We start from the raw sequence: 26,820 nt of genomic DNA on the forward strand, positions 1-26,820 counted from the left end.
GTATTATTAGCACATTATTTTATTTTTGGGGCTTATGTAGGCCAAGGAGGCTAATTCAAACTCCTAAGATGTGTATAAATACAAGTGAGGTGAGATCATTTCTCATCATCACTTTGGTTGGGATCACTTATCTCTCTTGAGATTTTTGCACTTTTTCTAAGGATGAATTGGAGACTTATGGATGAGTTTTGATCTAAGTCACCTGACACGGGGATTCGAGATTCCACTGTTGGATACGGACACGTTGACCCCCCGGAACAAGACACGTTCGGAGACGTTATATATATATATATGTATGTATGTATGTATGTATATATTAAAAATTAGACATTTCTTAGACAAATTCTCATTTATGATACAAATTCATTCATTCAAATGTAGATCTTCATCTAGATGTAAGTTTTACAAAGTATGCATACAAAATTACAAATACAATTGTGACATAAATGATAAATGATCAATTATAAATTTATAATACATATTCAATTTATCAATGATCCAATAGGAGAAATACAAGATAGTAAGATAAAGATATTGTAGTTTTCTCATTAAGTCATCAAAATCAAAATGTGTTACTGTTTACATAGGTAGTGCAATGCCAATGGAAAATAGAAATAACAAATACAAAACAACTACAACTACAAGTCTACAAGTATACAAGCCTCAAGGCAGTGGGTAGCTCACGACTCATGAGTTATCAATCCTCATAGTCATCATCAAAATCAGCATCACTGTCCTCATCATCATGGTCACCACTGCTCTCCTTTGCTGCATACTCCTCTGTATCCAAAGTCATCTTTGCATCTGCTAGTGTGAAGGATGACCCCTTTATAGTATCACCATCATCAAATCTGACAGGATCTAGCACTTACCTATTGCTTGAATCTCCTTGAAAATGCTCCCACACCCTTTGCTCCTTGCTCCCAAACACCCACAACAAACTAAACAAGTAAATGTGCAAATACGCCTTTATAACTTTGCGCGGGTTCTTGATTTCCGGATTCTTCTCTGAAAATTAGGACACGTTCTGGATTTGAAGTGTCCTAATCGGGACACGTTCCGGATTCGAAGTGTCTCGATCGAACATGACGTGTCCCGATTTTTGGACATATCGTGTCCGATTCAACGGATTTGGGACATGTAGGGCCTGGGGGACGAATCCGGTTTCATAGGTTTTGATGTATAGATATTGGTCTATCTTCTCTTGGAGCTTCTTTATTGCCAATTGTGAATGGATGGGTGTACTCTATTACATGTAAGTACGTGCTTTTGATGTTATTCTTGTTTACTTTTGTCATATATGTTGGATTGAGATTTTCCCTGTTCTAGGGCATAATTGCTGCATGCATTTATTACTTAATTTATTAGGATTTGTCTCTATTATAGCATTTCCTTCAATGTATGGGCCATGTAATAGGAGCAAAATCTTCTAGGGTAAAATTTGACCTTGACAAGCCATTTCTCTTGCACATCGAAGTATAAAAGCTGCAAGGTTGCTTCTCCTTGACCTAGAAGGAAAATGAAGTGGTCTTGAAGGCCTCCTTGACTGGAAACCAAGAAATTCTACTATTACTCAAGATAGACTTCATTCTTCCAAAGATTAAGGCATTGATCTACAGAGGGTGGTGACTAAAATCCACATATTCTCACATCCTTCCGGGACTAGCCACATTTGGGTAACTAAGGCATCAATTTCCCGCCAAGATAGCCATCAAAAGAATTCGATCTCCTAGGGTCTCCTGCGCTGGTCTTTCCTCTACCTCTCCTCCAATTTTGAAGCCATTCCGACAGTGGAGTTGGGAGAAAAGTCAAGCCCTAGCTTTAGGACCAAAACTTGCCCTGCCATCCCCAAGGCTAGTGCCTCATAGGGTGAAGACAACATCTTCAAGTGAAATTCTTCTCTTGATCCTTTCCCCCACCTTGTCTAGGGTAAGAATATCATTGGTTGCTTCATACATTCCTCATACCTTATACCAGGTCCACTTGGTCCCATGTGTGGTCTCGTTCCTTTGAAAAGATAATTCTCCAAGAACCATCCAGAATATCAAATTCAAATAAGGATTTTAGGGACTAGGAAACTCTTACGAGCCTATTCCCATAAACCTAACCCTCAAAACCCTCTTCCTTTCCCTAGAAATACATAGTACCTTGCTTAGAAAGCAAGCAAACTCCATCCTTTCAAACTTTTCTGGGAAAGGGTTTGGGTCACTCATATTCATTGCCTTATAATTCATTAGTGACTCCATATATATTGGGTCTCCTCGCATTGATGAAAGTCCGTAAATAAAAGGGAGCCTTAGTTGAGGTGACAATGGGCTAAGACTACATTTGTTGCCCTTGGCCTAGCATTTTCCCTTTAGGGATTCCCCTTAGGCCCTTTGCTAGTTTGAGCGGTAACAAGATCTATTCCTTAATGAAAGGAGATAATTTTTTGTTTTGTAAAGTATTCTTTTCAATTGTGGTTTGATCCTGGTGATTCCCTCATTAAGTTATGTTTTCATCAATGGAAAGATTATATTCAGTTGGTGTTTCTACACGATCAAAAAAACTTATCTTAGGTTTTATACAAATGGTCTCTGTAAAGCTAATGAGGAAAAGGGAGATATAATTCATCAATAGAAGTGGAGTTGCCAAACTTTTGACTGAAATCATGGAACAAAATAAGTATTTGATCCTGAAGGACCATAGTGTGGAAGTCTCTCTTCGATGACTAACTTCATTCTAATAAAGTTATGATTATAATCCTTTTATGTTTTGTTGGGGATTGGAGCTGGAAGTTGTGAAAGGTATGTTATCCTATAAGTGAGTTTCCCTTGCTCTTTCATCTTGAACTTCCCGTCCTTAAGAATCTGTTGAAATTGGCAACTAGGGCCAAATTCCATGTGGGTCATCCTATTTATGGTAGTTGATATTTTTCCTGGATTCCTCTCGTTGAGAGGTATAGGATTGATCTAACGATCATCTGATTCCGACATGTATTCATGGAGATATGAATTTATTTGTATTTCTTGACAATTTGTCAAGGTCGGCTAACATGTAAAATAGTGTTGCACACCCCCAGCTAAACCTCAACGTGGGATATAAATAGAAGAGACCTTGAGGCATTAGATCACTCATCTCATCCTCACATCTCTTCTCTCTCCTTGTCTCTTGGGTATACAAAGGAAAGAGGACGCCAATCTCACGTGGGAAAGAGGACGCAACTAGGGCAGCAAGGACACGACGATGCAGTTAGGGCAGCAAGGACACGACGATGCAGTTAGGGCAGCAAGGACACATGAAGGTACAACAATCTTGTTTGGGGCGATTTAGGCCTGCGTTGACCAGCATATAGCCTCCATTGACTGCGGTTTTGTGTGGGCAGCCTCTCCTAGGCTAGGGACAACCTGTGTTGACTTGTTGGAGAGCTCATTTGGGACAACATTGACTGGTTAGGGCTGGCTGCAATATGCTGTAGCATTCACTGCTGTTTTGACCTTATTACATTGATTGTTTTGGGCTGCAATTACTGTTTTTGGAGACCGAGTTCTCTTAGATTATCTTAAGGACATTTGGGAGTTGATTTGTTGCCCTTGTTATTGTTGTTCAAAGGTTTCATTATTGCTGTTGTAAATCACAGATTTGTGATATTGTACTATCTCTCTCTGCTGAATTATTGAAGAATATAGAAGAATTTATCAAAGGGTTTCCCCGCATTGGGGTTTGTCCCTGGCTAGTGCCACATCTTGTGTCTCTTGTCTTGGCTTGTCTTCTGTTGATTTCATCTATGTTCTGTCAGCATTTTGCTTTCATGTTAATGTGATCGCTATATCGAAATTGACATTGAGCTAATAAGAATAATTGAAGTAAATTGCTCTTAGCATAGAACATACCAAATTTAACATAGTACCAGAGGTGAGGTGAAGACAAAGCCCAAGCAAGAGCAAGAGAAATCACCGAAGACAGTTGGAAAAAGTCAAAAGGCTTCATGGTTTCCTCATTACACTTCCTCGCCAAAGACAAGCTCTGTGAGAAGTCTGACTATCACGGATGGAAGATGTCTCTTGATCTGACATTGGAAGAGTAGGAAGTTTTGGACTATGTGAGAGGCAGAATTACGGAGCCTCCATCAAATGCACCAATTGCTATGAGGAACAAGTACACAAAGGGTGAAGTCAGAGCGAAGAAGATCATCCGGGACTCAATTGACAAGCGTCTGGTGGCCTACGTTTCCGAGTTGAACACCTCCAAGGAGATATACGATAGATTGGTAAGCTTGTTTAAAGTTAGTGATGAAAATCAAGTTTTGTTCCTCAAAAATAAGCTAAAGGATATTAAGAAGGGCAAGGATGAGGATATTCAATCCTACTTCTTAAGGATCACTGAGATCAAGAATGATCTCCTATCGATTGGAGAAGTCATTGCTGATAGGGAACTAACTATCACTACTCTTGGAGGGCTCCCATCCGAATGGTATGTATTTAGAACCACTCTTCTCAACAATGATTGAATTTCGGGATTTGAGGAATTGATGGCAAGATGCATTCAAGAAGAGACAAGGATGGTGGAGCAAGAAATGCCTTCAAGCAAAGGCAATCCCACTGGTTTCTCCTCTCATTCCAAAAGGAAAAATAATTCTGGGTCTAAAGGTCACTTCAAAGGAAAGACTAGATCGAAGGGTGGAAGGAAGGGAAGTTACTTCGTTTGCAATAAATTTGGCCACTATGTGAGGGAGTGTCCAAATAGAAAGAACTCATTACATGACGATGATCAAAATCACTCCTGCGGCAACTCTAACCACAATCAAAGGAATGGTAGGTTCAATGGCAAAGGAAAGAGGAATGTCGGAAATCAAGGAAGTGGTCAACCCTCCAAGAAAGCAAGGAGCTCTAGGTATGAATCAAATGTTGTTAATAATAAGCGAGATGAATATTATCTGATATTGGCCCTCTCCACTACCTCTCCTCCGGACTCGTTGGGCAATTGGTTTATTGATAGTGGTGCCTCAAGGCATGTCATTGATTACAAGGAAGTTCTCTCTAATCTGATAGAGAAGGAGACAACTTGAAGATTATTCTTGGAGACAATTCCACCTATCACTTAAAGGGTGTAGGGAATGGTACTCTTCAATTAAATCAGGGTAACACAATTCATTTGCGAGAAGTCTTATATCTACCTGATCTCAAGAAGAACCCGGTGTCCATTTCGGCAATGGAAGACAAAGGCTACAAGGTGGCCTTAATTGATGGCAAGGTACGTGTATGGAAGAAGAATTTTAAAGATGCTTTCACTCTTGGGTTTCGAGTTGACTCTTTATATCAAGTTGAAGGAAGTCTATTGGGAGTCATGTCTTGCGACACATCTCTTCAGTCTGAACTTATGGCATCAGAGGTTTGCCCACCATCATTATAAGGCTCTACCCGATGTGAGACAAATGGTGACAGGGATGCCTGAGTTCAAAATAGAGCATGAAGGTGTATGTCCGGGATGTGCCGAAGGAAAGCTCAAAAGGGGACCATTCCCCTCTAGCCATAGCAAGACCTTTGACATTTTACAATTAGTTCACTCCGACATATCTGGTATGATGCCTGTGAACTCTTTGGGAGGATATCTATATTATCTCACTTTTACAGATGATTATTCTCGTAAGACTTGGATATACTCTTGAAAAAGAAGGATGAACTGTTCTTCTGGTTCCATCACTTCAAAGCTTTGATCGAGAATCAAACCGAGAAAAGGATCAAGATCTTAAGGACTGATAATGGGATCGAGTATGAATCTAATGAGTTTCATGACTTTTGCAAAGAAGCTGGCATTAAGAGGGAGACCACAACACCATACACTCCTGAGCAGAATGGTGTGATGGAAGGGCATAATCGTACGATTGTGGAAGCTGTTTGTGCCATGCTCCATGATCAAAGGCTTCCGAAGATTCTATGGGCTGAAGCTGCGAATACCGCCGTATATGTTCAAAACCGATGCCCTCATCCAGCGTTGGATTCCAAGACTCCCAAAGAAATGTTCACTGGTAAGAAACCTGATGCCCCTTATTCTAGAATTTTTGAAAGTTTTGTATATTTTCATGTGTCGAAAGAGAAAAGAAGCAAATTGGGTGCATCTGGGAAGAAGGGGATCTTTGTGGGCTATAGCGAAAATTCTAAGGGCTATAGAATCTATGTGGTTGGGCAAAAGGAAGTCGAGATAAGTCATAATGTCACCTTTGACGAAGACATGGCTCTTAGCAAGGTTGACAATCTTCCTATTCTAAGGAAAGATAAAGAAGTTGACACCAGGAAGCCGGATGAGAAGGAAGATGAGACGATGCCCGATGTGGAAGAACCTATGGATCATATTGATCCCCCTCTGCAAGAACCTTCCTCTTCAAGGAAGAGGCCCTCATGGCTTAGGGGGACTCTTGATGATGTTGAGGGACATATTGCACTTAGAGGGACTTTCCGTGAAAGTAAGAAGCCAACCAGGTATCAGGGATACTTGACCATTATGAGCACCATCATTCAAAATGAGCCTTCATCGTTCGAAGAAGCCGTGAAGCATCAAGTATGGAAGGATGCCATGAATGAGGAATACGAGTCCATCATGAAGAATGATGTCTGGGATGTGGTCACCAGACCCCAGGAAAAAATAGTTGTCACCTCGAAATGACTTTACAAAATAAAGCATGGAACTGATGGGAGTGCTGAAAAATATAAGGCTCGCTTTGTTGCTCGAAACTTCTCTCAAAAGGAAGGTGTAGATTATGATGAGATATTTGCACCTGTTGCCCGATACACCACCATCCACTCGATCATAACCCTTGCTGCTTCACAAGGATGGAACCTACATTAGATGGATGTCAAGGTCGTGTTCTTGCATGGTTCGATTAAAGAGGAAGTCTATGTGGAACAACTCGAGGGGTTTGAGATTCATAATCGGGAATCTCACGTATGCAGGTTGAAGAAAGCCCTCTATGGGCTGAAGCAAGCACCTCGAGCTTGCTATGAGAGGATCGATAGCTACTTGATGAAGCTTGGGATTCGCTAGGAGTGAAGCCGATTCAAACCTTCACTTTAAGGTTGAGGATGATAAGCCTCTCATACTGGTGCTGTATGTTGACGACCTCTTTTTGATAGGTGCAAACCCTCTCATTCACAAATGTAAGAGGGAGTTGGCTTCCGAATTTGAGATGGAGGACCTAGGACTGATGCACTATTTCCTAAGGCTAGAAGTTTGGCAAAAGCAAGGAGAAATTTTCCTATCTCAAGGAAAATACGTGGTGAAGATATTGGAGAGATTCGGTATGGTGGATTGCAAGCCCGTGACTACCTCGATGGAGCTTAATTTCAAGAAGTCATGCAGTAGTGTTGCTGGACCTGCTTTGGGAAATGCTTTTGAGTATCGTCAACTCATAGGAGCATAGATGTTCTTGGTGAACTCCCGTCCAGATATACGTTTTGCAGTCAACACATTGAGCCAATATATGCTTGAGCCTCATCACTCACATTGGATTGGTGCCAAGAATCTTCTGAGATATCTTCGGGGCATCATCATTCATGGGTTGAGATACGTCGTCGGAGATGTGAGGCTACATGGATATTCCAATGTTGATTGGGCAGGTAGTGTGGTGGACCGAAAGAGCACTTCCTGGTGCTGCTTCTCTTTGGGATCTGCCTCGATATCCTGGATGAGCAGGAAACAAAAGTTGGTGGCTTTGAGCATTGTTGAGGCAGAGTGCATTGCTGCGAGTATGGCCTCTTGTGAGGCTGTCTGGTTGAGGAAGCTCTTCAGTGAGCTGTTTGGACATACGTTGGATACTACCATGATCCTTTGCGACAACCAGAGTGGGATTCGTTTATCATAGAATCTCGTATTTCATGATCGCTCCAAGCACATCAATATTAGGTACCACTTTATCCGGGATATGGTACAACGAGGAGCAATAAGCCTCCATCATATTGGGACTGATGAGCAGGTCACTGACATTTTGACGAAGCCCCTGAGAAAGGTCAAATTTTTGACTTTCCGAGAACGACTAGGAGTCGTGGAGAGACCCTCTTATGAGGGTCCTGTATGATGCATACAATGAGCTCTGGGAGCTTAGGGGGGCTTAGGGTACTTCTTGGAGCGACGAGAGACCATAGGGTGACACCCTCCCCTAGCGGTGCGCTATGTACAAGGTGAATGATTCAGCCTTCCCCTGTGATACCCTATGGCGACATGTAGGTAGGATGAGTGGTTCATCCTTCTCCTGCCGAGACATCCTACCCATGCAGTCTGGGACTCATGGGAAGTACCTCTCATCTGGCCAATGAGTAGGGAAATGAGGATAGGGACCATAGTAGTACCGATGGATGCATCGTGTATCTATCGTACTCCCTATGCTAGGATGACATTGATCTGGGATCAATTGGAACTGACTTCGGGTCAGTAAGAGTGATATAACTCACTCTCTTTTGGAACTGACTTCGGGTTAGTAAGAGTGGTATGACACACTCTCTTCATTGGGACTGACTTCAGGTCAGTAAGAGTGCTATTGGGCACTCTCTTTTATCTGGGACTGACTTCGGGTCAGTAGAGGATGGTATGATACATTCTCGATCATTTCTTCTTCTTCATAGTTCAGCAAAGCAGAGCCGAGCAGTGCAGGGCAGTGCATTTGATGGCTGAGATAGTATCGACAGACAGATGGATTAGCAGATGGAGTTCTCCCCAGTTGAGAGGGAGTGTTAAAATTGGCAACTAGGGCCAAACTCCATGTGGGTCATCTTATTTATGGCAGCTGATATTTTTTTTGGATTCCTCTTGTCGAGAGGTGTAGGATTGATCTAACGATCATCCTATTCCGATATGTATTCATGGAGATATGAATTTATTTGTATTTCTTGACAATTTGTCAAGTTCGGCCAGCATCATCTCATCCTCACATCTCTTCTCTCTCCTTGTCTCTTGGGTATACAAAGGAAAGAGGACGCAACTCTCATGTGGGAAAGAGGACGCAGCTAGGGCATCATTGTGAGAGGACGCAGTTAGGGCAGCAAGGACGCAGGAAGGTACAACAATCTTGTTTGGGGTGATTTAGGCCTGCGTTGACCAATGTATAGCCTCCATTGACTGCGGCTTTGTGTGGGCAGCATCTCCTAGGCTAGGGACAGCCTGTGTTGACTTGTTGGAGAGCTCATTTGGGACAACGCTAACTGGTTAGGGCTGGCTGCAGTATGCTGTAGCATTGACTGCTGTTTTGACCTTATGACATTGACTGTTTTGGGCTGCAATTACTGCTGTTGGAGATCGAGTTCTCCTAGATTATCTTGAGGACATTTGGGAGCTGATTGGTCACCCTTGTTATTGTTGTTCAAGGGTTTAATTACTGCTGTTATAAATCACAGATTTGTGATATTGTATTATCTCTCTCTCTGCCGAATTATTGAAGAATATAGAAGAATTGATCAAAGGGTTTCCCCGCATTGGGGTTTGTCCCTGGCTAGCGCCACATCTTGTGTCTCTTGTCTTGCCTTGTCTTCTGTTGATTTCATTTATGTTCTATCAGCATTTTACTTTCATGTTAATGTGATTGCTAGACTGAAATTGACATTGAGCTAATAAGAAGAATTGAAGTAAATTGCTCTTAGCATAGAACATACCATAATTTAACAGAATCGTTATTGATCAAACTGCAATATATTATCTCCTAAAAATCTTCCACAATTATTCGTCTCTCTTCCCCTGGTGTACGTACATGGGTGCATCTCTTCCAAGGGCTGATATTCCTGTTTGCACTAAATATGAATATCTAGAGGAAGTTTGAGCTATGTAGGATAAGACCCAAAGAAACTGGAGTTCCTTATAAATGGCCAAGGGGAGTGTCAGAAGTGGTGTCATTCTCTTGTTGATTGACGCCATCTGTTGACAAAGACGAGGGGGGCATTTCTTTGTACTTTTGATCAACGTATAGCCTCCATTGACTGTGGCTTTGTGTGGGCAGCCTCTCCTAGGCTAGGGACAGCCTGCGTTGACTTGTTAGAGAGCTCATTTGGGACAGTGTTGAGTGGTTAAGGCTGGCTGCAGTATGCTGTAGCATTGACTGCTGTTTTGACCTTATTACATTGACTGTTTTGGGCTACAATTACTGCTATTGGAGACCAAGTTCTCCTAGATTATCTTGAGGACATTTGGGAGCTGATCGGTCACCCTTGTTATTGTTGTTCAAGGGCTTCATTACTGCTGTTGTAAATCACAGATTTGTGATATTGTACTATCTCTCTCTCTCTGCTGAATTATTGAAGAATATAGAAGAATTGATCAAAGGGTTTCCCCGCATTGGGGTTTGTCCCTGGCTAGCGCCACATCTTGTGTCTCTTGTCTTTGCTTGTCTTCTGTTGATTTCATTTATGTTATATCAGCATTTTACTTTCATGTTAATGTGATTGCTATACTGAAATTGACATTGAGATAATAAGAAGAATTGAAGTAAATTGATCTTAGCATAGAACATACCATAATTTAACAGAATCATTATTGATCAAACTGCAATATATTAACTCCTAAAAATCTTCCACAATTATTCGTCTCTTTTCCCCTGGTGTACGTACATGGGTGCATCTCTTCCAAGTGCTGATATTCCTGTTTGCACTAAATAAGAATATCTAGATGAAGTTTGAACTATGTAGGATAAGCCCCAAAGAAAACTGGAGTTCCTTATAAATGGCCAAGGGGAGTGTCAGAAGTGGTGTCATGCTCCTGTTGATTGATGCCATCTGTTGACAAAGATGAGGGGGGCATTTCTTTGTACTTTGATTCTTGAGTTGAAATTAGCATTGTCTTTGTTATGATTTCTTCCTTAATTCAAAGGGTCATATATTTTTACACCATGCACCATGGGTATTTCCTGCTTGTTTTATGGGTATTTACATTATGCCTTGAAGATATATCATGCTTGTTTCATTTCATCAACACTTAGTGATTTAACTAACGATAAAGAAAGGTTACTACACAATGGAATAATCATTATACTCCTAGTTTGTAATTGAATGCTTATCCATAACATCTTTTGTTGGAACCTCATTGAATTTACCAAGCGTTCTTAGACTAATCACACTGCATTTTTCTCCATGCAGCTACTTGGCGATGTTTTACTGGATCGGTCAAATGTTGCAGTCATGATGCGTTATGTGAGCTCAAAAGAAAATTTGCGAATCCTGATGAACCTTCTCAGGGTATGTAACCTGATGTGAAATTTATTGAAAATGGACCAGGACGAAGCACTTTGCATACTTAAGTATATAATGCTAGGTTTATTTTCACAGTATGATGAGTCAAAGATGCCGAAAACTGGAGAAAATGATCTTTAAAGTCAGCCTAATTTAATATTATTTCTCTCAATTATTTATACTTCCAACTTTGGGGCTGGTACATTTTTTAATTGAACTAGATAAATCTGGTTGAATTTACAAAGCTGTTTTCTTGGTTATACGAGAGAGAATGATGGGTTGATCTGCTAGGACTCCAGGAGGATGAGATGAATTTGTGTTAGAAGTCAGTTGATATTTTTCTTGCTGTCTTCATTGACTTTTATCCTCAATGCTCGTTGACAATTGACTTGTGATAGGTTTTTCCACCTTCGGAAAAAATAAAAAAGTAATGCAAATATATATATATTAAGTTATATATAATTAATACATTAGTATATGGAAATATGTAAGTATTAAAAAGTTATTTAAGATATAAAATTAAAATATAAAATACATTTTTAATAATAATGTTGAATTTAATATCAAACTTTATTTTCTGGATAGATTTTTATCAAATTCGAACATGAACATGAGCTAGGTGACTTAGTGGTTAAGTAAGTTTTGAAAAATCAGTTTCCTAGGTACTTTTTTCATTGCTACAAATTGCTATTCTTGCATTCATTATTATGGAGATCCAAAAACATATGTAACATAGAGTATTCTAATCACAATAGTTCCTATCAATTGCCACATTGGCTATTCTTTTTAACAATATATTACCACTCATAATATTGAAAATTATACTATATAAACTATATAATAAAATGTGATTTCTTGAAGTTTAACTTCAATACCCCAATTAAGTTCTCATATGTTAATCTTGTAGAAAAGGGAAATGATAATTTTTGAATCCCCTTTGGACGCATCATCATTGGAAAACTTTAGATACATCAATCCCAATTCTAGCTAGGATTGCTTGCACCTTTGCTATGTTATTAACAAATTGGCTTAAATTATTGTCAACAAACAATATATCCTTACCCTATCCTAAATTTGGTTGGTAACAATGAAACCTTGTAGGGATATTTCTTTTATGACCCCACCACCAATACAGTGGTTGAATATAGAGAGCTTATTTTGACAAGGTTCCTTCTCATGGTTTGTTGGGATCTTCCCATTACTACTTTTAGAATATTCTTTAGATGAATCTTAGTGTGTTGCCATGGATCATGCTTCTTCTCATCACCATGTAGGTCCTTTTCTAAATGATTCCTGCTGTGTTTTAATGGACCCTTTCCCTTCAAAACATGATATCAGTCCTTGCGCTATTTAGGAATACTTTCTCAAGTACTACAATAGTTGGTGGACTCTTGTGGTTGATGTACACCCTATTGATGGCTCTGCTTTGCCTCAGTTTTCAGGATGCTCTTGTCAGTGGCTTATTGACTCCTAATGTTGTAGATGACAATGTTCTTGTCAATGGCTTATCTAGTCCTCATCTTGTTGATATTCGTGTAGTTCGACTTGATTCCTTAATGATGATGGTGACACCTTGCATGAATCCGTTGCCCCAACGCCTCTTCCTTTGGATAGGTCAAGGACTACATATAATGGGCTATCTCCACGTTTGTTGACGCAACAAAGTTTCTTGTTGGTCTATCTAGAGGAATCTCCTCTACCTCGAGCTCTTCTTGCTAGACTGCTAACGGTTTTAAAGGAGACATTTGATGTAGCTAAGTTCATTGGTTCATTTGGGCACTATAAGGAGGAATCTTTCCCTCCACAAGCTGTTATTCAATATTATGATGCCCCTTCCAAACTATGACATCTCCCACCTAAATATATCTAGAGGTTAGTGTTGGTGGTTGATGATCTTAATGGATTTTTGAAGTAGTGATGTGGAGTATACATGGTGTGATTTGCACTCCCCCTACCCCCTTCCCAAGTAGTATCTATGAAGTAAATTTGTAATGTTGTATTGTAATGACATCTCTCCTTGACCCCTATTCAGCTCAAGAGGGGGTGTTGGGATTATTGTTGTAGTTTGCACATGTGGCCATGACCCATTCATGTGTATCATTATGTACTTGTAATTATGGCTAAGACTAACATAGTCAAACTTGATATGTAGGCTCAATAACACTCTTGAGGTGTGTGCCTTATTTTGTGAGCCCATCACCCCCTCTTGAAGCGATTTTTCATTGAAGTTGCGTATAAATATACAATTCAAGCTCATTTGTACAATCTCTTGGGTGCACTTGTGTATTTTTATTTTCAGTGTTTGTGCTTGGCTTTTGAATGATTTCTCCAATGCACAAGACCTATCTCTCTCTAGTACACTTTTGTGAGGAGGCTATCTCAAAATTTGGGTAAGATTTGGTTCCATCAACTCTTTTCTCGACTCTTATACATTTCAACATCCTTTTTCTTTCTTTCACAAATGGAGTGTAGATTAGGAATTTAAACTTCAAAATTTTGATCCAAGGGGATCCAAGCTCTTAACAAGAAATTTCCAGTAAACCCCTTGATGTCCTTGGACTCAAAGTACTACTTAACTTCAATCCAATAGAAGTTTTGCATCTTTTTCTCTAAATCTACCAAGCTTGAGTATTTTCAACAATTTTAATTTCTTGCTCCTTGCTTCTTAAAACATTTGGGTCCTCATTAGGTGGATTCCTTAGGGCCATATTACTTGAAATGTTAAAGCCCCTTAGAACCTTCTAGAGACTTCTTGCTTTCAACCTTATTTGAGGGGCATATTGAGGTTGAAAAGAAACCTAAACACCCTTCCCATTCTAGTACCAATGTCTAAGAACTTGGCCTTTAGAGCTTTGTTAAATAGAGCCATCTTTAGAAGATTTTCACTTTGAATTTAGACCATTTTGGAACACAGTTGTTTCTGATCAAGGAGGTATGATTACTTTTCATCCATCATTGCACAATTATTTCCTTTGGAGCTTTTCATTTTCTTTCTAGGCTTCCTATAGGGTTTCTATGATGGAGCTATGCTAAACAGGAATTACCTACAACATTGTTTGATAATTGGTAGTCTACTTGTGTTAGTCAACCATCTGAGTCCAAGAGAAGAGGTCATCCTTGAGTTTTTTCAATTACTTCCAATCAATCTTTTACATTGTGACCTTTCTTTACAAGTGACACTAAAATTTTTGGTAAGCATGTTTCCTTGTTTAAAGTTTCAACCTCTAGGTGGTTTTACTTTGAGAAATGGATGGACTATTAAAAGGTCAAAGGAAAAAATTCAAAGGCAACTCAATGCAAAGTTTGTTTGTAACCATAGATCGTTGTTATTAAAACTTAACAAAACTAAGGTAATTGGTCTTTGACACCTGTAAGAGCCATACAAATTTTGAGACTTAAAGCACATCTGATGCTACCAGAAATCAACACTCCCTTTTAGCGGGAATGTGCTCTGGCAATGCAACCTTGCTGAAACATCACTCTGTTTTGTAACATCTCCTTCTGCACTGCTGATGTCTGACATCTTGTCCACCAACTACTGCACAAATGTTGCATCTGTGCTGCTGTTGACCCTGTCACTGTCAACACTGCATCTGTACTGCAACTCCCTCTCAATTATGCATTCGTGCTGCTGCTGGCACTGCGACTGCCAATTGCATCTACACTGCAACCTTCTCCAACTATTGCTGCTACTACATCAAAAGTGGAAAAACATCCCAAATTACTGAATTGATGTTCAGTATAATGCATCTTGTTGCTGGAGTCTGACCATTGCTAGTCTCTACGCTGACCCTTTGAGGCCTTTGCGCTGCCGCTGACATCTGCTCCATGCCATTTGCACTGCATCCAACTCTGCTCTACGTTGCTGAGACTCTAGCGCTACTAGCCACTGCAACTGTCACTTTGACACTCCTCTGCACTAACTAACACTAATCCATCCTGCTACTACTAATCTGGGCTCCTGTAGTAAGGAATTGATTCGAGAGGTGGGCTCCTCAAGGATCCCGCCCATCTGTAGTCCTTTTGAACTATAGTTCTAGATCTCCCCACCTCCCTCTTGGAGATGCTTGGGTTGTCATGGCGAACTCCTCTTCCTCGATCTTCGCGACTACAACCTTTGGATCATGCTTCTCATCTTTGTCCTTCTTCCTGAGAGGACAATGTGTTGCGTAGTGGCCAAATTCACCACACCTGAAGCATTTGATCTTCAAAACATCTTTCTTCTTCTTCTATTGCTCCTGCTGCCTCTTGGTTGCCTGCAGGGTGTCATGCTGTTGCTTCCGTCAAGTTTACACTTGACCAAGTCTCTCCTTAGCTCCTCTTGCTTAAGAGCTGCCCACATTTAATCCTAGTTTGGCAAAGTTTCCCTGACCAGGATGCTCTGGACAAAGACTTGCCACTCGTCAGATGTTGAATTTAGGGCCAGTCTTACCATCTCGGAACCTTGAGGTGTTGAACCCACAACTGCTAGCTCATCTCGAGTCTCCTGGAGCTTAGTGAGGAACGTATCAATGTGTTCCCCCTTCTGCATCTATAGAGATCTGGTCTTCTTCTCTAAGTACATCTTCGTTGCTTGGAAGATCCTTGATACAACGTCGACAATGCATCTCACATCTCCTTGGCAGCGTCTTTGCCAGCGATGTGACAGACTATATGATCCTTCACTTCGTCGAGGATCATTCTCTTTGGCTTCACCATTTATCCCTTATACTTCTTGAGCGGATCTGGATCTGCGGGCTCAGCGGCCATGCTGTCGACGTAGATCTTGAGAAATGCTCATCCAGAAAACATGACATCCTTGCCTTCCAGATCACATAGTTGGATGCACCATCCAACTGTTCCTGATTTCTCAATCCACTGGCTGCCATGTTTGCCAATCGAAAAAATATCTCAATCCATTGGTTTCCATGTCTGCCAATCGAAAAAGTCGAATGACCTCCTCTTTCCTGTTGCTGCTAAGCAAATGAGAATTCGAATTCCCTGGCTAGGAATTCTCCGAGGAAGAAATTCCCTCAAGTGTCTCTCTTCTTCCTTCTGACGTCTTTCTGCCCAACAACTGCGTGCAGAAAAACTGCGTCCCACAAAAAATCCCTCTTTGCTGAAGTTTCTGTTGCGTTGCTCCCTCTGTCGCTGACAGATTTCAATATGGAAATCCTACCTCTGTCAACTCACTCAGACAAAGATTTGCCACGAAAATCTAGCCCTCGTGACGTGAACTGCGCAATCCCTCTGGGGATTCGAATCGCTGTCTTTGCAAGAATTTCGAACTCCCTTTCTCCTTCAGCTTTGGGCTCTTCCGGCTCTGTTCTCTTGTTTCACCTACAACTCTGATACCATGTGAAATTTTGGATGCCCAAATTCCTACTGCAACAACTAATTACGTTTCTCCTATTTGTTAATCACTGAACAAAATTATTTACCGTTTTCCTACATAAAACAATGAAACGAATACAACATAAATAAAAAGCCCTAACCAAATAGTTAATGCTGGTCAATAGGGTAGAATTCTTCCTTAATTCAGCTTGGTTAAACTCAATCAACTTCGGCCTCCAATAGCAAGTCTAATAAGCCCAAAACAATGTGAAAAAGTCTAGTGAAAACTGGTCAACAAAAGTAAACACTGTAGTCAGCCTTAGTACAGTCAACGCTTGTCAAACATGAGGTTAGATTGCCTTGGTTTTGTGCCCATAATTGTGGCATGCTAAGACAAAATTCCTCCACCCAAAACCGCACCAAAACAGGTCAGCGCTTGGTCAATGCAAGTCAAAACAACTTCTGCAATTTTTGGTCAAATTTGGTCAACGGCTAGAACAGAAAAACCCTTCCTTTCCTTCGCATGTGTGGAGAGCAGCTTCTGATTTTCGTACCCAATCAATGAAGGAGAGAGAAGATGTGAGTGAGTGAGGTGTGCTCAAATGAAGTGGAGGCATCATGTATTTATAGGCAAACAGTGAGGATGAATAGACGTGACTGTTGGGCTTCTGAGCCTACAGGAGTTTTACTGGCCGACCTTGACAAATTGTCCATAATCAAAATAAATTCATAATTTCATTTGTACATATCAGAATGGGATGATCTTTAGATCAATCCTATTCCTTTCGAAGAGAGGAATCCAAGAAAAATATGAGTTGCCTCATATGAGTTGTCAAATGTGAAGTTTGGCCATAGTTGCCAAATTTAACACTTCACCATTTAAATAAAATGCTAAAACAAGAAAATGAACAAGAGAGATATACAAGACATCTACACAGTTATTTTTGGACAAATGTCCTCGAAAAAATCCAATGTGGGAAGACCAGTGCACTTTGAGGGTTTTATTATTTTGCAATAGTAATTTCTGAATACAATCTCTGGATGCCTTCTCGAAAATCTAGTTACAGAGAATATCACTCACAAAGAGATAAGTGAGGTTACCTCACACTATCACTAGAAACCCTGGCTGTTCTAGCCACTGAATGAATTGCCCCTGGTCGCCTCTGCGTGGTCACTGTGTCAGCCCAAAGTCACACCCTCTAGGGATAGTGTCACCCCTTCAGCTGATTGATTTGTTGCCCAAGAACTTCGATTTGCACCTCCCAGTCTCACACCCCATCTTCCGGCTTCTGCAATCGATTGCTTCAACAAATTTTTGGATTCCCTCTAGGCTTCTTCGTTGCCTCTGCGTCAACCTCTCTGGCTCAATGTTGCCTCTGAGTGGCTTTTTGTCAACCTCTTTGGCTCAACGCTGCCTCTGTTGGATCTCTCTCTCTCTTCTCTGCTGAGCATTCTTGACTGAGAAAGATTTCCCTTCGGATACTATCCCTGCCCCTCACTGCAAAAGATCACTATCGAAAATCTTTCCGGCAGTTGTTCTGCTTCAGAAAATCGAACTTCTGATCTTCACTCTGTGTATTCTCCAAGTGCCCCTCAAGCCTCTTGTATCTTTCTGTTGGACAATCAACGGCCCAGATTAACTTCTAATCAACCGCTTAGATCATTTTGGCTTGATCCTCGTCTTCTTCTAGAAGTTACACCCACAGTTAGATTAATACCCTTTAATTATTTTAATTTCCTAAGTTTAGACTTAGCGTCCCATTAAAAATAATTAATTATTTTAATAAAACTGTCTCTAGGTAGAATTTCCCTAAACGATTTCTGGGTATTGGAGAATGTATGTGTCTAAGCCTCCCTGCAAATTTTGAGACTTAGAGCACATCCAATGCTACCAGAAATCAACAAAGCCCACTCCATGGAAAAGAGTAAGGGGGGCCGAGTAACTCCATGGCGACAGACAATGGTTGTTGTGTCTAGTGTTGGGGAAGATAGCACCTTCGGGCCCATGTGGCTTCAGAGAGGTGCCACATGGTAGAGAGGGGCCATGCAATATAGAAGGGCATGTAAAGGATCATCATTCATCATCACCACCCATTATGATAGTCAGTATTCTCATCATTAATCCTCATCATCTCAATACATCACCATCTTCAATATTTATCATCCATTCTATGGTGGGAGGCGGACAATGGATTTTAGTTATGAACCAGTTGGTGAACCGGGTGTGGGTTTTGGAACTGACTGGGTATTTTTAGTAGGTGAGTGTTATGCTTGGACTCTAGAACTGACTGGAGTTTCAGTGAACTCGGTTTTATTGACTAGCTGGTGAGCCTTGTGCTTGGGTTTTGGAACTCACTGGGAGTTGTTTTGATTCTGGTGATCGGTTGGTGAGCCTTGGGCTTGGGTTTTGGAACTAACCGGAACCAAGTTGTTTATGTCTTGGAAGGGTGCTTGGAAGCATCACGAGCTCTTGGAAGTCCTATGCTAAGAAGTTCTTGGCTAACCGTAAGGTGCCTTGGAAGGTGGGCACTGCAAAGGGACTGACAGGGCCCGGAGAAGGGTGTGCCACTTGGGCGCAGGTTTGGTGAGGTAGAGTGCAGTGGTTGGGGTCATGACTATTGGGTTGGTGCCTTGGCCATGGATATGTTGATATTTCAGGTTCTCACTGTTGCGTGTCGAGTTGTAGCCCCAACTCGAGGGTGACTCATGGTTGAGATTTATGAACCACGAGGTCTATGGCTGGGTGGAATACGGAGAGCCCGCAACGCATTTCTTTTTTTATGCAAATAGGTGTTCATTTTCATTGCTATGATAGCTTATAAATTTATGATGTTCTGCTTTTTTTTTGTCAATATATGTTTGAAACCCCAACTTCAAATTAAATGCTTAATTGTTGGTAATTAGCGAATTTATGTTGGAAACCCTAGTTTTTGGATTATGTGCTTCGTTACCCTTATTATTGCATTTACTTTTATTATTATTCCACTGTGCAATTATGTATTCAGATTTGTATAGGTTGATGTTGCATTTCTGCATCTATGGCATACCAAATTCTCGTATCTTTTGTTGTATGCTTTGCTTCTGCGATTAATTCTCGTCGACAATGTAAATGATGTGGTTGTGGTAGTGTTGCCCAACGGGGGGCCGAGGAATGTTACACTCAAGCTCCTTTATAACATTGGAATTTAGTTATATTGTTAACAAGCATCATCATCTCCAGTAGTGACACATTTCAAGTTGAAATGATCTGGATGTCCTATTGCACTTGATCATAAATTAACTGAAATTCCATTAGAAACTAAATTCTAGACTTTATTTGATTTTGAAACTAAATAAGGTCATGATCTTGATATCCTTGAGAAAATTATGCTTGATAGACCAAAGCAATCTGGACTTAACACTTGATTTGTACAAGGCACAAATTGAAGCAGTAATGAGACCAAACACCACATCCCACTACATGATAGAATTTGTTAATTGTGCCATATGTAGGAGACTGATATAGAAGAGCACTTCATGTTTTAGGTGCCCCATATATTATGAGATATGCGGGCAATATCCTTGTTTATATTGAAATTCAACAAAGGTCCCTTGGTAGCTGTTAGAATTCCCATGAACCTATCACCCGATATTTAATTCCTAGCAGAAAGTTGATCTACTGAATACATACATAGCTAGGTTCCTAACACAAATTTAGCGTAAGAAAATCTAGATAACCGATCTCAAGCACATAAGACACAGATTTATGCCCAATCACAGTTCTTCATTTAACAAATTAATCTAAACCTAGCTGGGTTCCTGTCTCGGGTTAATGGCCCAACTGAGAAATTACATATACAACAATAAACTTGGAGTTATCCACCTGATCAAGCCCTAGATTTGTCCTTTGATCTTCCTTGACCAATTTAGGTCTGTCTCCCTCATTGCTCCTTGCACCTTCCTTAGATGAAGCGCATTGGAGTATTACACTCCTCCTCCTCCTAAGGCTAGTGCTGTTGTATCTTGTGTCTTCTCCCTCTCCCTAGCCTTGCTTTTATAACTTCACATTGAGCTAAACCTTAACCATAACCCTATCTATGTGATTAACAACGGAGATTAGATCTCACCTCACTTGAGATCAACGACTAAGATTAAAACTTGCTCACTAAAGTACATTGCTTTACTTTTCCCAAGTTCTATTTAGCTCAATAAGCCAACATGCTAATATGGGTTTTTTCTAAGTTAGACTTGGCTAAGTTACATTGGTAACTTGCTCACATTTGAGCAAGTGATCTTCATCTAGGGAGAATGTGGGAACTTTTGCACGCCTAGACACAAGGTCTATGCAGAAGTACTTGCCCAAGATACAAAAATCAACACTACCATTTTTCATCTTCTAGACTCATAGACCATATATATTCAACCATATTCAAGACCACCAATCCAACTACACTTATTCTTTTTCCAGTTTATCTTAGCAATTAGAGTTGTTAAGCACAATGAAGATAATCCGTCTAGGGATGTAGGGAACATTAAGTGAGTGAAATAGTGCACCCCCTCATGATCCCTTGGAAGATGTCATACTTGCATTCTTCCATAGAGACATGCCTTCTTTGCAATAGAGACTTGTTCACAGTGGTTTATCAAATATCCTAGCACAGAGATGCTTCCCACTCTTAGGTGAGGAGTGAGATGGATGTAGTTCTGTTTAGCCTAAAAAATTAGGAGAGTTCTAATTGGTTGTTCTTGGGCTTCACCTAGGTTTACACAACCAAGCATTCCCCTAGAGGACACGATGAGGGTTTGCATTGGTTTGCATACGACGATGGATGATGACAATGATGCTTTTTCTTTAGCCTTTAAATTTACTTCTTTCTACTTTAAGCATAATATGTTTTTCATTGAGAGTTTACCCTCTTGTTTTAGCCCTTCTAACATATTTTGTTTTCATTTCATTTATATTTCTTTTTCACCCTGCACTTTGGAGTAGTATTTGACACTCCCACACTACTGTGGTCGAATGTTGTATTCTGTAGTCTCATTGACCTGTTTTGGTCACTTTGTGGACATATATTATAATTATTAATTATCTCATTTTTTTTTTTTACTTTTGTTCGTTGATTTCTTGGCCAAAGGTTGCTTGATAACCTTCCAAAATCTGCTTAAAGGATTTAGCCTCTTTCAACATGGATTTCCAAACTAGAAAAAATATCATTACAAAGTGTGAATGAGTTAGAGAATCCAAGCTTGAGGGAGCATTTAACTCTTCTAGTTGTTAAAGCCAAAATATTATCAAATTTGCACGATTATATTTCATACACTATACCAATTTATAAGCATACTCCCATTCTTGTCATTGTGAAGAGTATGTATCAGCGGTCTGCAGTTGTGATCTCGCGGAGGAGTTGCCTATAACAAAGCCTCCTCACTCATGATATATGTTTCGAGGTAGTAATTGTCATAATATAATAGCAATGATTTTAGCTATGGTTTTGTACCCGAGGTTACTGGAAGAGAAAAGATTTTGGATAAAAGATCAAGGGAAGTGTCATTTAGGGATTTCAAAATTTGCTTTCATTTTTGTGATTCTTCAATAACATTTACAAAAGAATTTTCATAAATAAGCACTGTGAATTGAATCTATTTGAATTATTTTGGTATTTTGGGGCGTTATGGAATGTGAGAGAAAAATATTAGTGCCCTTGAGGACATTACATAAGCACCTAAAGGTCCTCTCCTTAACAGTCGAGCCTGCTTACGCATCCTTATAAAGCTAAAATTGGGAGACAAAGAGAGGATTGGAGCTAATGGTAAACTAAGCCTTTAAATCTTATAGTGAGGTTATGTCGCACCTTCATTTCACCTTGTAGATGTCAGCTTATGGGTATTGTTTTATCTTATAGTTACATGGGCATATGCTATATATTCCACATGTCTTCCTCTTTAGAGGACACATATCTGAAGAGTGTTTTCTCAGTCACTCCCAAAAAGACGTTTGTTTAGTTGAAATTTGATGTTTCAAATAGATTGCAGTTGTTTGATGCAATTGTGATGCTATCCATCTTGTGTTGGGTTTTGGGGACAACTTTTATCCATTGTTGGGTGGGCATCTCCATATTTAAGAGGGCACAAAACATTGCAATATCTTGTGGTATGACTTGTCTATTTAAATTTGTAAGTGAATGTTATTGTTTTGTATCACAACTTTCCTACTATAAGTGAATTTTGCTGCATGGTATCGTTTTAGCCTAGGTTGTAGGAAATGCTTTCTCCTATTTGTTTATATCGGTGAAATGCTTTGAAATGTGGAAACTTGTTTTAAAATGCCCTTAAAAAGTTTCATTGGGTGTTTTCCAATTTTGAAAGCGCTCAAGTTTTGGTTGAGTTTTTGGTTAGAAAAAGCATATTTTGAGCCCATAAATTCACTTGAACAGTTCACCAAAAACCCAAGAAAACACTTGGGAAAAAACAAGTCGTCTTCCTTTTCAAATTGTCATTAACTTATATTCAAAATAGGATCTTGTATACCATCTTCTTGCACCGTGTTGAGAAATCTATAGGGCTGCAATTAGGATGATTTCTCTTATACTTGATAACTGCTTGTGATGTATTTTTACTTTTTTCTTAATTATTAGCTTCTTCTTTTATTACGTTGTTCTCATCATCAAACAACTACCAAAAGCATAAAGATCAATAGTACACAAGAACACAAGATGTAGGTTGCAAGCCAGGGCCAAAACCTCTCCACTTGAGAGGAAAACCCACAAATCACTTCTCTTCCTATAGATTCTTCAAATGACGAATTCTAAGACCTCTAAACCAAGAACAATACCCATCCAAGACCAAGCCAAACCTTCTTGATGAAGAGATTTTTCTATCCAAGTCAAACTTAGTCAAATCTCTTCTAGTTGCTCAATTTCGACCTCCACTGCAAGTTTGAAATTTTCAGCCCCTGTAATAGTTGTTGTTTCCATGTGTGAAAAAATTTAGGTTTTCCAAGGCTTCCTTTTGACCTTCGCTTGGGTTGCTTCTCCTTCTAGGGATTGTAGGTGACCTATTAGTCCTTTCTTCGACCTTCTTTCTGCAACTTTCACAACTTCAATCTTGCAGTTGCAAAACCCTAGCCTTATCTTCGCATGTGTGTGTGTGAGAGAGAGGGAGAGGAAGAGAGAGAGATAGATAACCCAAAAATCTTCGTCCTTCTTCCTTCTTCACTTGCTTTTATTCAACTTCTCCTTCTCTTGAATGATGAGGAGTGAGTGAGTGTCCATAGGAGGCTGAGTTCCCTCCTATATATCCTGTATATAGGCTTCCAAGGAGGACGACATGCCAGGCCAACTTCTTAGCTACCAGGCCGACTTGGTCTTGGAGGGTTTTTTGACACTTCAAATACAAAAATAATTCTTTTGAAATGTTACAATATGCCCAATGGGGTCTTCTTCATATGACAATGACTCTATTGACTTCTTGAATCTATGACAAACCCTAGAAGCCCTCAATGGGTGCTTGACCTCTAAATAAAATAACCTTGAGCTTGAAACCCATGCTACCAAAAAAATAACAACAATAAATTTTCTTCCTTTTTACAATATACAAGAATCAAGAGTACATTTCATATTTATGAAGACCGAACCTAGTTACATATTTCAACACTCCCTCTTAACTAGGGAGGTATTCATAATGGTACATGGACATTCTCAAACTGAAGAGGTCTCATAAGAAGAGTTGGATTGGTAAGCCATCTTATAAGCTATTATTTCAGCTTATCTCATTGCATCTCATCATACCAACCAACATTGTCACATAGCAAGGCCTTGACTAACAACTCTATCTCTCCACAAGATCAAAGCACAATGCTGGCGAGACAAATGACTGATAGACACCATCATCATTGTCTCTCAAGGCACATACCCCACCTGGGTGTTCAAAGGGTATGTCCTTTTAGGACAATTCCTGTCTTGGAATAACACATCCTCAAGGAATTTCCTCTTCGACTACTCTTACCTATTGGATGCCCTACCTCATCCTCAAAGAGTATCGGAAACCAGATGCTTACCCAATCCTCCATTCTTTCTTCACAAAGTGAAGACAAGAATGATGTGTCTATCTCTCCCTCTTAACTTGGGAGGAGATATCAACCAATCCAAGCTTGTCCCTTGAATATACTGTTGAAGGAAATGTAACTAGGTTTGGTCTTCATAAATGTACTTCTGATATTTGTACTTATTCAAGAAAAGAAATATTATTTTATAATATATGTCAATGAGTTTCTTGCTCATTGAAATAGGTCTAGCACTAGTTTAAGTGCTATAGGTGAGTCAAATAGTCAAAAGGAAATGTTGAAGGCCTTAAGGGCATGTTACACCATGTATAAATATGTATTAAAGACCAAGGGAAAACCTCCAAGCAAAGTCAAGTCTACTCCTATGCAATAACACCATCAAGAAGCTCCTTCAAGCATACTACACCACCATGGAAACTATCCAAAGTCTGCTCAACAAATCAACCTCTAAACAACCCTCAAAGTCGGCCTACAAACAAGATGACTAATCGGCCTTCTAGTCAGCCTAAATGGAGGGATAAACCACTATATATAGACATTGTTCACTCCTCCATAACACACTTAATGAGCTCTGAAATCTGTGAAGGAAAAAGGGAAGAAAGAATGAAGGAAGAGGGTCTCCAAGGGCAGCAAAGAGGAAGGGGATACCACCGAAGTCAAGAGGTTTGTTCTAGGGCTGCTGCAGTCACACGTGCGAGGAAAACAAAGGGTTGTCCCTATGGCTAGGACAACAACAATCCATAGACACTCATCTATCTTCGTTTGGGGCTAAAACTAGGCCTACAAGGCCTCCTACTCCAGCGTAGAAGAAAGACACTCAAGCGAAGGAGAGAAGGGCATATAACACCTAGTAATCCTCCCACATGTGCGAGAAACTAGGGCGACAGAATTGTCATACACTCGAAAAGGATCTCGGTTGGTCAAAGTTGAAGTATACTTGAGCAAGGGATAGAAGAGGAGCACCTCATCTAGAAGACTCACTCAAAGAAGGTTTATCTCTAGACAAGAATCATAGTAAGAGAACGAAGTGTCGGAAGAAGGAGGACGAAGTGCTGGAAGAAGTGTCGGGGAATAAGGTGCAGAAAGAAGGAAAGACTTGACTTGTGCTTGGAGGATATTCTTGTCAGGGGTCTAGGGTTTGGCATTGATCAATAGAAGCTTCAATAAGAGAAATTCACGAAAAGGGTTTTCCTCTCAAGAGAAGAGAGGTTTTGGCCCTGGCAGAGAGCCAACATCTTGTGTTCTTTTTTTTTTAATGTTTTGGTAGCAGTTTGATGAAGTGCACACATATGCATTAATACTAAGAAGAAGAAGATTAAGCTAACAAGAAAAGTTAAAGGACTCCACAAATTGTTATCAAGTAACAAAGAATCACAATAGACCACTTTGCCCTAGATTCTTCAACATATACAAGCTTCTTATTAGGAAGAGATTTTATCAAAATGTCACCTACTTGCTCATTGGTGGATATATACTGTAGCTGCAACACTTTATGTTGCACTAACTTTCGTATGTAATGATACTTGTTATTTATGTGCTTTGCCTTTCATGGAACATTGGTTCTTCAGACAACCTTATGTAACTGGTGTTATCACAATGCATAACGATAGGGTCCATCGGTCCTTCAAATAGGTCGAACATCAACTTCCTCAACCAAACAACTTCTCTGCTTACTTCACATGTTGCAATATATTCAGCCTCAACACTACTGAAAGCGATTGACTCTTGCTTTCTACTCATCCATGATATCACAAAGATCCCAAACTAAAACATCCTCTAGTAGTGCTTCTTCCATCTGTTTCACTGCCTCCCCAATCATAATTCGTATATCCAGTCAGTTGGACATCATTCTTTCTATCATACCTCAGGCAATAATGGATTGTTCCTCACAGATATCTCAGTATATTCTTGGCTGCTATCCAATGGTCGTACTTGGGCTCTATCTAAAATTGACTGAGAATATTCATTGCAAAACAAATGTCTGGTCGAGTGTTCACCAGATACATCAGAGAGCCAAGCAATTGTCTATACCTTATAGGATCCACGGGCTTGAATTAGAACTTCTTAGCCTCTTAAAATTTGTGATCATGGGGGTTGTCATAGGTTTGCAATCCATCATGCCAAACCTCTGCAACATTTTAATCACATATTTCCCTTGACCTAGGTATATCTCGCTAGGTCCTTGCCAAACTTCCAACCCCAAGTAATAGTGCATCAACCCTAGATCCTTCATGTCGTGCTGCGAATTGCTTCTTGCATTCTTGAATACGACCTTCCACACTT

At 40.0% G+C, this 26,820-nt stretch overlaps 1 protein-coding gene across 1 annotated transcript in view; it reads left to right on the plus strand.

Moving 5' to 3' along the window:
* The window catches only part of LOC149261049 (putative MO25-like protein At5g47540), a 92,722-nt gene that overhangs the window by 56,810 nt on the left and 9,092 nt on the right, over positions 1-26,820 (plus strand). The window contains exon 8 of the mRNA XM_089421593.1: positions 11,091-11,189. Within this exon, the coding sequence (XP_089277719.1) occupies positions 11,091-11,189 (99 nt within the window). The remainder of the gene's footprint in view (positions 1-11,090; positions 11,190-26,820) is intronic.

This window comes from Pinus tabuliformis, chromosome 6 (genome assembly GCF_031772625.1).
Source record: "Pinus tabuliformis cultivar Carrire ecotype Pingquan chromosome 6, CPIR1, whole genome shotgun sequence".
NCBI lineage: Eukaryota > Viridiplantae > Streptophyta > Pinopsida > Pinales > Pinaceae > Pinus > Pinus tabuliformis.